General features: G+C 36.5%; 1 protein-coding gene across 1 annotated transcript; it reads right to left on the bottom strand.

Annotated features, from left to right (window-relative positions):
• Positions 1-131: 131 nt before the first annotated feature.
• On the bottom strand, positions 132-10,542 carry LOC149424069 (uncharacterized). The gene is made up of 4 exons (XM_089651241.1): positions 10,413-10,542; positions 2,233-5,015; positions 908-2,101; positions 132-586 (listed from the first exon to the last, which is right to left on the bottom strand). Exons 1-4 carry the CDS (start codon positions 10,426-10,428, stop codon positions 296-298), a joined length of 4,284 nt encoding a protein of 1,427 aa, XP_089507367.1. The 5' UTR covers positions 10,429-10,542; the 3' UTR covers positions 132-295.
• Positions 10,543-14,219: the final 3,677 nt, after the last annotated feature.

Below are 14,219 nucleotides of genomic sequence, written 5' to 3'. Positions count from 1 at the left end.
AACCAATGGTGCGCTCTCAGATTTATTTAATAACTTGAGTAATATCTGCATAACATTTTTTGTAAATAATATTATCTTATTTGTATATGTATTAGGTAGTCACAAAATATGAATTACAACAATAAAACAAATTTGTAGTTTAATACGGTTGCTTATTTTTTTATATATTTATTTTTCTTCACTTGAATACGCTTATTTTATTACAAAAAAGTTGCTTAGGATGGCCTTTGTCTAAATGTGAAAGTAAGAAAGGCTGATAGAAAAGGAAAAGACCAATCAAAAATACATTCTATGTTTAAACTTCTGAATTGGTAATTTGAGATACGTAGCACAGACCGATGAATTTCCTTCCCTTGATCAAATTGATATTAACTTTGTTTCCATCATACTCCAGGTTGATTCCTATTCCAACTTCCCGCAGGAGGAGAGTCACCTTGTGTTCTTGACGATGAACTTTGTAATCAAACCAGGAGTTGGAGCGGTACCCGTACTGCAGGGCTGGGAGCTTCTCGTCATTGAGGCTGAACTGGAAGTCTCCGTGGGTGTGAATGTCAAGATGGTCGTTAAATGCCACGACACGTAGAGCCTAAAAAAGTTATAGTATTAGAATTTGAGCAAAAAAAATTGTTGAAACCTTATTAAAACAAATTATAATCCTAACCTGACATGAACGTAATTAAAACTAGAATGAAATATGCGTTTCTGAGAAGTTTTGGTAATTCATTTATATTTTTAATTAATCACTCAGATACAGACGGTAACTCTGAAAGAATATAGGAATTTTGGGAATGAGAACGCTGATTTATAAATGGTTAGGTGAACCAATTTTGAACAGATAATTTTTGGCAAAAATTGTTGATAAATGTCATTATAATTTTATGTTAAATAATTAATGATAAAATCTTACCAATGGATAGGTTTCATCCACCTTCTTGACATAAATTTTCCACTTTGAATTGTCGCTCCTTTCTGAAGCAAAAAGAGTCCATTCCTTTGGAATATGGTTCTCCACTTGTATACCGAATTGATTCACAACAGAATTAGGTGTAATTTGGCAAATGAACGTCATTCCTAAGACTTCGAGCATTGGGTGTACGTCTGGCACCAGTGTACTGTAGGGGTGAACCATTCCAGTCCAGAACCAATTGCTGAGCGGAATACCTTCGTACTTGTGGCATCCGTTAGGGGTGTATATGGCCAGGTTTAGATCATCAGTAGCCACTGGATAATCAAGCACCATTTTAATGTTACCAGCTTTGGTTGTTTTATCTTCATCAAACACACGCACAAAGTGGTGGCCGTATTCTGCCCTTAGCCAGTCCTTGAAGTGGATCCATGCGTGGAGATACTCCTTGGGCAAATTGGTATACTTGGCATCGTACTCATAATGACGTAATGAGGATTGCACCATCATACACTGGAGGGGGTTATAGGTATCAGGACGACATTGAGGGTAAATGGGCAATTTGGAATGTTGAAGCTGCTCTGATGACAGTTCATTCTTTGCAGTTATATCCATCTTCATTTCATTGTGAGGACATTTATTATTGACTGCATCTCCGCCCAGCAAGTTCCAAAAGCTGGACATTGATTCTTCGTTCTTTTCATTGCGTCCATTTATGCATAACTTGTAATCGGGTAAACCAGGCTTCATTCTAGTCACGGTGATAGCAGTGTTTGTTATTAGATTTTTAGTCAAATCAGCAATTATATTAGTATCCCAACCCTTTACAACTTTGTCAACATTCTTCAAATTATATGTAGATCTGATGTTAATTGTTGTTGTGTTGACATTCTCATTCTCCGTTACCAAGCGAACAGTGAGATCAGCATGAGTTGCGGGAGAATCGATACTCGGGGAAAAGCGTATTCCCATTCCACACATCCCTGGATTAGCTGACAACGTGACGTAAGCCCACCAATGCCTTAGTGCCAGGAGCATCTTCAACATTGGTAGGTTGCCCCAATTCTTATTGTAGTTGCTTAAGAATTCCCTCTGCAGGTGAATGAGCCTGGAGGGTGTTATTGGACGTTCACAGTCGAAGATTGCAACTTTCAGATGGAGGCCTATGTCTTCCAGTTCCCTATCCATCACAACATGCTGAAATATCACGGTTTAAATAATACATAGTTCAAAAAAACAACATAATAATAATCTGTATGAATCTGTATAATATGTATGAATTCATTCAATTTTGTCTTCATTATTATAATAATGTAAACATGCATTACCTCTTTGCGATGTTCCATCCCTTCAGAGACCCTTTCATAGTGAATAAACTTCAGTTTGTCCATGTCATATTGGTAAACTTGCGATTGAACAAAAGCTTGGAACCCAAAATGATCAGTCACCATATCCTTGCTAGGAATGGTGTTGAAAGATATCTTAGCTGTTTTCTGCTGATTGTTGATACTGATATCAAGCGAGATAGGAAGATACTGGTCAACTGTCAGGAACCTCCTGCTGCCATGCCAACTATTGGTAATAGGATCAAATACATTCATACCATACATTTGGTAGTTCCATTCAACCATATCAAGTCTAATTTTCAAATTCTGCATGTTATTAAGGGTCTCGGGCTTGTAGAACCAACTTAATTTTTGTACTGTTGGAGTACTGACATAAATATAAGTTGGTATTCCAATATCTGTGGCTAACAGAACTCTCCCTTCAACCGCCTGGGCAATATCATAATTGATAGAGTTTTTGTCTGCATCAAAGAAATCGTCAAGGAGTTTTCTCAATTTTCCTGGCTCATTATAATATTCAACAGACACAACGTGGTTGCGGTGCAGAGTAATATATTCAAGGTGGAAATCTCCAGCCGTCACCTGACTGTCTGGTTCTAAGATGGCTGTGTAAAAGTCAGTACTTGGAATACTATTACTTGTAAAGCCGGTACTCATCTTGGACTGCACGATTTCTCGGAGATGTTTGCTGATACTCAGCTTTATGTATGTTGAATGTCGATTGACCATTAGATTTGAAACATGCGATGATAACTGGAAGTAGAGAGCTGTAGACAGGTGTGTCATGAGGTTTCCCACTTGTGAAGCTCTTATCATGGAGCCCATGTTAAATCCCGAGTCATAATAATCATATTGGTAAACAGAACTTTCAGTTGTAACATTGGCCGGTCTACGAATGTAGTGCAGAATGCGCTTAGAGTTCGAAGATGACGCTTGGTAGCACGGGCTCACAGAAGCAGCTAGAGTTTTTAGAGTAGTATAATATACATTGTAAAGATGTTTGTCACTTTCTGTCATCATGAACCAGTAAATCTTCATTTGGCTATTCATGGAAGGATTGGCCATTAGTACAGACAGAGCACTTGTGCGAACCTCTAATGTTTCTTTATCATTCACGAGGATGGGCCAGTAGATTCCGTGAACCATGTCAGGATGTTTTAGGTGAACACTCTTGGCTGCCCATATAGCCAGGTTACGTAAGTGTGGTGTTACTTTGTAAATTGCACTTTTATGATTCATAATCAACGGTTCCAGGAATTTGGTCACTTTCAATGACTCGAGATTCTGTAAAGCGCTAACATACAACATTTGGTTATAGTAGTCTTTAGCTGTTTTGAATTCTTCAATGAAATGATTAATGTAACCATTGACTTCTGCATTGTCTGGATGAGCCTTCAAAACTCTGGAAACCAAGGTGGAGAAGCAGAGAACGGCAGCACCCCTTACTTCCTGTTTGACATCACTTCCCCAAGTAGAAAATTCAACCAGTTCCTTCAGTAATACTTCATCAGGAAATTGTGTATGGAAGGCTAGTTGCTGTAGCATTTTTACAGCTATTTCACCGTTGACACTTTTGCTTTTAATAATGTCCCTGATGAAGATATTTGAGGCGTGCGTTCCAACAAATGGTAAGATTTGGTAAAACACATCCAGCATCGCTTGGTCATTTTTATCTGTAGTACCAGAAATAATTCTGTAACAATGGTTCAAACTCTCAACATCGAAAAGGCGGAGATAGATTAGAAGCTCTTGAATTGTTTGTCCCTTGGTCCAATCCGGTTCCTTCAAGGTAACATGGCTGGTTTTCAGGTATTCTACTACTTTTTGCAGAGAAATTCTCATTTTTGGCATCACATCCTGGAGGTCAACCTTGGACCTTCCTAAAGTCATGTCAGGGAAGCTGCCGGAAATAGCATTAGGTTTGTAGAGTTGGATCCTAACACCATGTGGCAACAGATGTTCGAAGCTGCCTACATCAGTCATAGGTGAGACATTCAGTTTCTTCATAATCTGCTTAACGTGAACAGAATGAGCCCCCCCCTTGCCGCTCACCGGGTAGAAAAGGGTGCTTCCATCGCTCTCAAGGCGGTTGATCATAAATGCTTTGTTTGTCCATTCTACATCATAAGTGCGATAGCTATTTTGCTGGATGGAGTTATCGAAACTAGCCTCACAATGGCCTGGGGACACAACATTGAAGTTCATCTGCCACTTATGATCCTTGCATGAGGAAACCCATTTTTTTATTGTGCTGCTGGTCTTATTATGTGGTACGATGTCATACTGAATTTTACAATGACCATACACTAATTGTTCATCCGAGTTGAACGAGTATGGTTTTGTTTTAGTCAAGTCCATTTGCAAGTAGTCGAGCTGAAGAAGGGAAGCTATGGCTTGCTTCATGTTAATCGACCATTGTTGATCATCTTTATCTGTAAGAACATTGAGTACTTTCCCATCCAGGGTGTACTGAACGAAGAAAGGAAGTTGGAGACATTCAGTCTCTGGAGGAATGGGATGAGTGTTTGTCTCATCCACAAGTTTACCCTTTCCAAGATATGTGGAGTATGTTAGATCTTGCAGAGAAAACAGACTGCCATTGTTGAATCCCTTGATGTGAATATTAGCATTGATAAAGTACTCAGATGTGAAGAGTGTAGGATCTTCTATGGAGTTCCGAACGTGTCCATGGTAACTGTAGACTATTTCTTGACCGCTTTGGAAGAGTTGTGCCTGAGCCACTGCTAATAGTGCAAGTAGCAACGCTGTTGAACATAAAACAAGAATCAGTTATTATCTAAAAATATTTTCAGAAGTACACTGGGTAAATACTCGATAGCTAACTCTGCGATTTAGGAAGGCGAAGTTCAATTTTTTTGATATAATTGAACTCACATTCTTATTAACTTCGCCCAAGTAATAGCTTAAAGCATGGTTGGCCAACCTTTTCAGCAGCCGGGCCAGAATTTAGAAATGAGATTTCTTACCGGGCCGTACTAGAGGTGAGTCGTACTAGCTCGTTTTGATACTTGGAACAACTGGTAAAAGTATGAATAAATACCTAGTCCAAATACCTGTTCCCTAGTATTTCGCACTTCTACTTATTTTAACAAGTAATGATATGCCGAAAAGAATTATTGTTTGGGGTATTGCTCACTCGGATTCCCCACAATATTTTTTCGAATCCATGGGGGGTTATTAGAGAATTTCTGTGAAGGGTAATTCCCCGCAATGATTTTCTCAAAAATCTATGGGGAGGGGTAACTAGAGAATTCCCTGTCAAAAAATTCTCCACATTTTTTTCATGTCTTCTAGTGCATTTGCTTTGCGGATAAACCGTATTTCGGTTAGAGGAACATTCTTCTCAGCATCTTGCGGTTGCCGAGTATTGCGTATACGGGCCGCAAAAGACATTGAAGACTCGCAGGAAGCGCAAAACATGCAATACTCGAAAGCCTCGCAAGACGAGCAAAACGGATAGTTGAATCAATGTACTGAGATATTTCCATATACGAGATATGATACGAACTACGAACGTTGGAATGTTTTTTTGGTGGTTTTATGTACCTACACTAAAAGAAAAAAAAGTGTGCATATGCTACGCGGACCACAAGTAAACGCCGCGAGTGAGGAATTTCTGGGAAGGAAAAAGTAATGAGTGGTGGGTGAATCTGGGGGTCAGTGTGTCCAAGAGTGACAGACGTATGAATGTATCCCTCCCACGCATCCGCTGCCAAGACCTGGACAAACCTCACTCCATAAAACTTTGGGAAATACTGTTCTATATCAACATTACAATAGTAACAGTAATTTGGTAAAAACTTTGGGAAATACTGTTCTATATCAACATTACCATAGTAACAGTAATTTGGTAAAAACTTTGGGAAATACTGTTCTATATCAACATTACCATAGTAATTTGGTAAAAACTATGCAATAATAATGTACTGATAATGTACTGATAAAAAGACCATAAATAAAATTAATCTCGCAAATTTGAAGGAATGTTGGTGATGACAGAACAACCATGCTAATATTCGCACATAAAATATAATGTAATTGTCAGTAGATAAAACAAAATAAAAACAAGATACACTTGAAATAATCTTGGCGATAAAAAATTATATAACATTTAAATTCAACAAAATAAAATATGGATTGTGAACAATTTTACCTTTTTAAAAAGATAGTAATTTAACATTTGCATCAAATTCATAAATGATGGAGACCTACTTTAATACTTTATGAAATTTAATTGAATGCCTGAAATCTTTCCAGAACTGAAAAAATCCTGTTTATAAATATTTATATTCATAAACGACTTTCCTTTTTCTGCACAAGTTATTCTTATAGGTCTGTACTATAAATAAATCTTAAGGTTTATAGCAAATGTAAAAAAAGGGTGCAACCACAAACATTCAAATTGATAGACCAGCCAATCAGGGGAAGGGGAAAACCAAGTGCGTGGAGCGCGGGAGGCGGTGTGACCGTCCCCCTTTCTGAGATTTGTCAATAACTAAATATGACAGTATACAAGCAACTCGCATTTTAATATCACTATTCAGTTAAATCTGCTTACACTCTACTAGTTCTTTTTACAATGGCGTGCAAATTGCTGGTTGCGTAAAAAACTTACTGCAAATCACAAATCGGGTTAAAGTTCAAGCTTGTTTATGAAAGTAAATATTTTGTTATATTAATTAGTAACGACCTTACTAAAAAACGCAGTGTAAATATTATGCCGCGCGTAAGGTCAGAACAGTGAAAAACTTGACATATTACCATGGCATTTGTTTGGTTAAAACTGTCTTAAACCAGACTCAAGGCCGGCTATACCACACCAATGTTGAACGGGCGTGTAAGAATCTAATTAGTAAGACAGTTATACTTTAAAAAATGTGGTATAATTTACCTACCTCACTCATTTTTAGCGTCTCTACGCCAGGCGGTTTGTTTAAAAATGAACATTCAGATCCTGCGTAGAAATGTCCCACAATGTACTGTGCTGCAAACTTTTGCCATAAATTCTCGAATCGTAATGCTCGTCGCAATGAAACCCGTATTGCATATTAGGGCAAGTCTATCAATTTAGATGTCTACAATGGTTTTTAATATGTTTGTCTCACCGGGAGAAGAAAGGCGTAGAATACAATTATTTATTTATTGCACATTCAATACTCTGTCACTAATCTGCCTCCCTAAAAATCGGTAGTGTCCAGTTAGTGAAAGTGGCGGATAATAGTGCATACAGAAAAGATAATAAATGACTTATGTAATATTAATATACCTGGTAAAATTTTCTCATTTGCTGACGATACTGCAATAACAGTCCAAGGAAAATCATGGGAAGATACTACTAATGAAGCTAACAAATGTATTACTATTGTCAAAGAGTGGCTGGATAGAAACCTACTTACCCTAAATTATGATAAAACTATTTGTATTCCTTTCTATAACACACAGAAGTCGGCTCCTAAAACCAATCTTAATTTGAAGTTTCATAACGTAAATTGTAACCCAAACACATTCTGTAACTGTGAGGAGATGAAATCTGGAGAACTTATTAAGTATTTAGGTGTAACTATAGATTGTCAACTTAAATGGACCAGCCATATTGAAAAAACTGTTAACAAATTGAGATACCTAAAATATATTTTTAAAAGAATGAGTAATGTAGTAATGTAATAAAAACCATGAAACTAGTTTATGACTCACTAGTTCATTCATCTCTTTCCTATGGAATAATTGGCTGGGGCGGAACTTTCAACAATCATGTAAAACCACTAGAAATTGCCCAAAAATCAATTATTAAGATAATGTACCAAAAAACTAAATCCTATCCCTCTAAACAATTGTTCCAAGAAACTGAAATTTTGGACCTTAAGCAGACCTATGGTGCTCAATGTCTTAAATTTATTTACACGCGACCAAACAACTTTATTAAAAATTCAAATCGTGCCAGCCAACGACATGGCGCTTGTGATTATGCTGTGCCTCACTGCAAAACCAGGTTGGCCCAAAGGCATATTAGTTTTATTGCTCCAAAAATGTATAATTCTTTTATATACAACCTTTAAAAGGGACACGTGTGTAAACCTTCAATTTTTTAAAAAGTACATCAAATCTTGGCTAAAAAACACTGAACTAGATATTTTTTTCTTGTAAGTTTCAGAAAAGCTATCTGTAACATTTATATCCATGGAGAGATTATTTTTTATTTTTTCACATACATACAAAACAGCGGATATATTTTATTGTTTGTAATGCTTTGTCTGCTAATTCACTTTTTAAGATGTCTTCTTTAAAAACTAGTATTTACCTTATTTTTTGTATGTATTTGTTTGTATTTCATGATTTAGTTTCTTGTATTGCATCCAGAGATGTACTTTATTTCAAATAAATCCATTTCAAATGGAAATGCAAAATGCAAAATGGGTATTTTCCATTTTGCATTTTAAATGCTTTTCTAAAAACCATTTTGCATTTTAAATGCTTTTTTCAATGCATTTTCCATTTTAAATGCTTTTTTGCAATATTCTTCCTACTATCTCCATTCATCTTTTTTTCATAAGCCCCAAATATCAGTCGATCCTCAACCTCGCTATGAGAGATAATTTACATTTGTCAAGTTGCTCCCTGGTAGGAGCCCTGGCAATTGACAAAAAACATTGATTCAAATACTGAACATGGGGCCATGACGCTGTAATATTAAATGTTAGATAGCAGTTTCTATGTTTTTACTTTGGCAAAATTTGTCCCGCGCAAATTTTTTGTGGTTCATAATCCGTAGTCGTGGCATTTTTGATTTACCATCATGTAATATGTTTGTTCTACATTAATGTCCATTATTAAATGACAAAACTGTTCAAAAAATTCTATAATTATTTTAATTATTTGACATGAGAAACCATTTTGAAAATAGGTATTTTGCATTTTGCATTTGAAATGCTTTTCTAAAACCCATTTTGCATTTTGCATTTTCAAATGGAAAAGTTTTGACCCATTTCCATTTTGCATTTCAAATGGTTTTGGGTACCCATCATAAATATACCACTCTCGTACCCATTTTGCACATCTCTGATTGCATCTCTACAGTAACAACTCTTTTAAAATAACTTAAATTTATATTTGAAATAAGATAAAAATACTTATAATACCCACACTCAGGCTTCGCCTTCATGGGATTTTTTTTAAATTATGTACATTTATTACAATATTTTTTATACGTTTTTCAATATTTTATGTAACTATCCATGTATGATTAAAAAAAAATCAATAATAAATAAAAAATAAAAAATTCAGGTAATACATAAAAACAAACTGATACCCCTATTTTACGCCTACGATAATCCTAATAACACCGATAATTAAAACATTTAGCGACATAAGACTTTAATATCTGTGGTGTGCTCAATGCTGACATTTTAATTATTTCTGATGAACATATTACTAAAATCTCAACTGTTTCTAGAGGGATCTCTACATATGTAAGTTATTTATTTTTAAGATTAATAAAAACAGGGCCTTACCATTAAAATATTTTATGTAAAATGGTTTGAAATATAAAATTAGCGGTAAGCACCATATTTTATTTTTCTAGACAATAAATTAGTAACTACCCGAGGGATCCTTCTAGAAACATTTGAGATTTTAGTAATACGTTCATCAGAAATAATTAAAATAAACCCCACGGAAAGATCGCCTTTCTATCTAACCCTGCTTGGGCAAAGTAGACCGTAGATCTTTCCATAATGCCGGGCTGCGCGTAAATTATTGTTTTTACAGGACTTCATCACGTTAAGATTCCCACTTTATTTTAGAGATTGGATAGGGCGAATTCAACCGCAGGTCTGTCCAATACACCAGGGACTTGCATCTTTTTTGTGCACGGCTGCCTCACTTAAGTTAATACGTTAAGTTTCAGGCTTTATTTTAGGGTATTGTCTCGTCTTAAGTCAGCAGTCTGCCGCTGCGGTTTCCAGTATTATAAGAGAATTCAATTTATTAATTCTGAATTTAAGTTAGACCAAAGACCAAAGTTGATGAATTATTAACTTTAAAATAACCTTGCTTAAAACTGCATAAAGATATTCCGTTGCGGAGATAATAAACAAAAGGTTGGACATAAAAAACAATGCAATAAAAGTTAAAGAGAAACTCACCATATAAGACAGCCATGGTGACCTGGAGCCACGCTGCAACTGAAGCTACACTCTTGATTCCTCTCTTTAAAGTCTCGGTATTATCAAATGACTGATGACCTTAGAGGTGCAAATATTCATCAAAAAAGATAACAATACGATAATATTCAAAACTAAAATAAAAGAATTATTCTATCGGAGTGCATGAAAATAAATTGCATTTTTTAGCTGCTTGAATTTCGGGGTATTTAGTTATACTGTGTTTCCTCTTCTTTCTTAAGGCAAAGTTTATGACAGCCGCAGCGTTGGGGCAGATGGATTATTATCTGACCTGATGTTGGAAACGTTGGCTCAAGAAGGAAGAGAAAGAGCAGCACATATTAGTATAAAATAAAATGCGTACATACGAGTATATCCACTAGAGCGATGGGTTCTCAGATCGTTCAAGTGGATATTATAAAAATAACATAATTTAATAACACATAATTGGATACACATAAAAATCTTAAGTCGTATCTCATATTGTGTCTAAACATGGTATGCAAGCAATGACTTCTCTAGGAATGCTGTGCGGAGGGCATTTTAGGAGAAGAGGGAAGATGAAGAGTATTAAAGCAATCCTTGCTTACAGATATTTAATTTCTAAGCCTAGACATTCAGCATTAGCATGGCATGACTCAACTAGTCATGTTATGTTGCGTATACATTTGGAACCGAAACAGCAAATTGTGGTTGCTTCATTCCTTTCCCATAATTTGAGGCTCGGCTCGCGTTTCGGTTAGTAAATGTATACGCAGCATTAGAGCATGTCTAACTTTACACTGGCATCGAAGAGGTCAATGATGCTTTTTCAAAGTCACCAGTTAATCAGTGACTGCGGTGGATTACGGTGCACACATACAAAATATGCAAAAATTAAAACATTTCATAAAAACAAACACCACTATCAATCTTTAGAATTTTTTTGTTTTTGTTAGTTAAGGCTTTATGTTTATGCTTGAGAGAAGACTCTATTTTATTTATTAATTTAAAAGCCCTGATGGGCTTTTACATGAAACATATTTTACAAGATTTACTGCATAGTACAGCGACAACAGAAGGTTTTTTATTTTTAAAACAACTACAAAAGATAATAACGGCAAAATAAATAACCAAAAACTTAACATTTACACTTGGTACACATAATTTTCCATTTAAATGTACATAAAAAATAAATAAATCAGTTTTAAAAGTGGCATAAAAATAATAGTGCAATAGTATAGAGGAGTAACTGAGATATCCTAAAGCAAGGCTGCCCAACCCCAGGCCCGCGGGCCATAATGTGGCCCGCGAACGAATTATAAGTGGCCCGCGTGAACCATTTTCAAAAAACCCGCCAATCCGCCAATTTGAAAAAGTGTCGCGGGCCTGCGGTAAAACAAACAATGCCGCTTGCGCGCGGTCACCAGTGTTGCCAGGCGATTTATCGCTATTTGGGCTACTCAGACCGAGAATCCGCGACGAAAAAATCTAACCTGTTGAACTTACTTTTTATACAAAAATACACCGGTTTTGATATAATTTATTGCGTCCGAAATAGAATCTTGTAGTCACCCCCCCCCCATGGAATTCGAAAAATTGTTGTGGGGAATCACATAATTTTTTCTCAGCGAAGTTCCGTAACAACCCCCCCCCCCCCATGGATTTCAAATATTTGGTGGGGAGCACTCAGGAATTATGTTTTATAGAAATTCTCTAACAACCCCCCCCCCATGGAAATAGGAACCGTCAGGTATTCAGTGGCCCGCCAGTGATTCAAAATCGTCAATTTGGCCCAACTGTTAAAAAGGTTGGGCAGCCTTGTCCTAAAGCAACAATAATGAACCCTAATGTAAAGTGGTAAAATGGTCAGCAAGACAAAACTAGACGGCGGTATAGTAAATGAGTGTCAGAGTGCCGCAGAGCAGTGGCGGTTTTCTCTAAAGTGCGTTTGTGCAGTGAACCCCAGTTAAAAATACGAGAAAATAAGACAAACTTGCAAAATAATAATATTAGGACATTATAAACAGCCCGAGTGCTTTAGCCTCTAAGAAATCAACCAGGTTCACTATGATCTTCAAATATAAACAGTTTTGTAACATTTAATTATTAAAACTGTTTTTTTTTTTTTTTATAGTGAATACCTCACAAGAGTCCCAACTGCTCCCGTCTGGAGCCAGTGAGACTATGGCATCCCCAATTGGGGGATGTTGTGAGGCTGAAGGTAAGTGGGGAAGGGAAAGAGGAAGGTGGGGAAGTACCTGGCTATTCAGATCTAGTCACTAAACACGGTTAAAGCCATTTGGAGCAACGTTTCAATTCTGAATGGTGGTCTTACACCAGGGCGATACTGGTAGTATCTTCCACTCTGGAACGTGCCGCAAATATACTATATATTATTTTAATTAATTATTTTAATTAATTAATTGTGAAATAACACAAATTAATCAAATAAAATTTATTTGCGCATGCCGGGTTCGAACCCGCGACCTTCGGAATGGCAGTCCAATGCGTTACCACTGGACTATGCCGGCCGTCAAAGGAGGAGGCCCTGGAGTAAGGCTGAAGGGAGTAGGGAGGGGAATGTGATGGAGGGGAAGGTTTAGAGCAGTCGCCCGGTTAGCAGAAGATTCCAGGGTTCAAAAATCAGTAGCGACAATAACCTATCTTCTCCGGATATAAATTAAAAATGGAAATTTATATGTATATACATATATTTTAAATATTAACTGGAGCGAGTCTATGGTGTATTTTTAGAACGCCGTGCTTTATAATATGTCAATATGAAAGTATGTATCTTCACTTATCTTTTAATAAATAAATATTTATGTACATATTTATTTTGTCTTCAAAAGGTTACCTATCAACAGTGATTACTACCAGAAGTTGTGTTGCACTTGCAACAGATCCAACAAAGCGCTTTCTGGAATAAAATAATAATGGATAAACAACATTATTTGCAAAGGTTGATGTCAGCTTCTAAAATAAAGTAATCACAAACTTGAACTTGAAGCATATTGTTATTGTTTTATTCTTATCTTATTGTTGGCAGACAGCAGAGCGAGTAATCGAGAAAACAAAAACAACACAACATTGAAAAGTTTGACTTAATCCTCTATTGTTTGTTTGGTGGTAACCGACTTCTTTCGGGTCGCAACCCCATTTTATATAAGCCATTGACCCGCAGTTAATATATTTTATAGAACTCAAATGATGTGCAAATTTGAATATGATAATTTGTTTGCGCAAATATTGTGAAGATGCAGTATTTGATTTCATATTTTTTTAATCAATTGGAGATGGTTTACAGTACCCGTGAGCTCTCAGGCATGACAGTAACCCGGTTCCTTTCTGTCCCACAACCCCAGGTAGTTGAGCCTTGTTCTCATCATGGCGGAACATTGGCATCATAGGTGAATTGAAGTATCTAGATCCTTTTCACATTTCCTGCATGGATGTATTGGTGTTTACCACTCCCAACAGCTGCACGTGTCTCCTGAGGTGGCCTTGTCCCATTATTAGTCCTACCAGTTCCCTCAGTGAGTGTACTGTTCATATTGAGTAGTTGCCTGGTTTGTCTAGGGTTTGTTTTTCATTTCAAAGGCAGTTTACTTATTCAAACATTCCCCCCGCCTTTTTGAATGGTGAGCTTCTGAAAATATTAGAAACCACAAAATATCTAGGACATGTCATCAACAATAAGTTAACGGATGATGAAGATATTGACAGGCAGAGGAGTGTATTGAGTATAAAATGCAACATGCTCAGTAGAAGATTTCGGCTCTGTAGTCCACGAGTGAAAAGGACGTT

Source organism: Hesperophylax consimilis, chromosome 4 (assembly GCF_061612785.1).
Source record: "Hesperophylax consimilis isolate HC1 chromosome 4, BYU_Hcon_1.0, whole genome shotgun sequence".
NCBI classification, from domain to species: domain Eukaryota; kingdom Metazoa; phylum Arthropoda; class Insecta; order Trichoptera; family Limnephilidae; genus Hesperophylax; species Hesperophylax consimilis.
The sequence above is the reverse complement of the archived record's forward strand: the minus strand, read 5'-3'. Positions and strand labels throughout refer to the sequence as shown.

What these genes read in the sequence shown, in the direction of transcription:
- LOC149424069 (XM_089651241.1), bottom strand. An exon ending in GGATGGAACATCGCAAAGAG is followed by an intron (nt 2,102 to 2,232) that starts GTAATGCATGTT and finishes GTGATATTTCAG; the next exon opens with CATGTTGTGATGGATAGGGA. An exon ending in TGGATGAAACCTATCCATTG is followed by an intron (nt 587 to 907) that starts GTAAGATTTTAT and finishes TAACTTTTTTAG; the next exon opens with GCTCTACGTGTCGTGGCATT.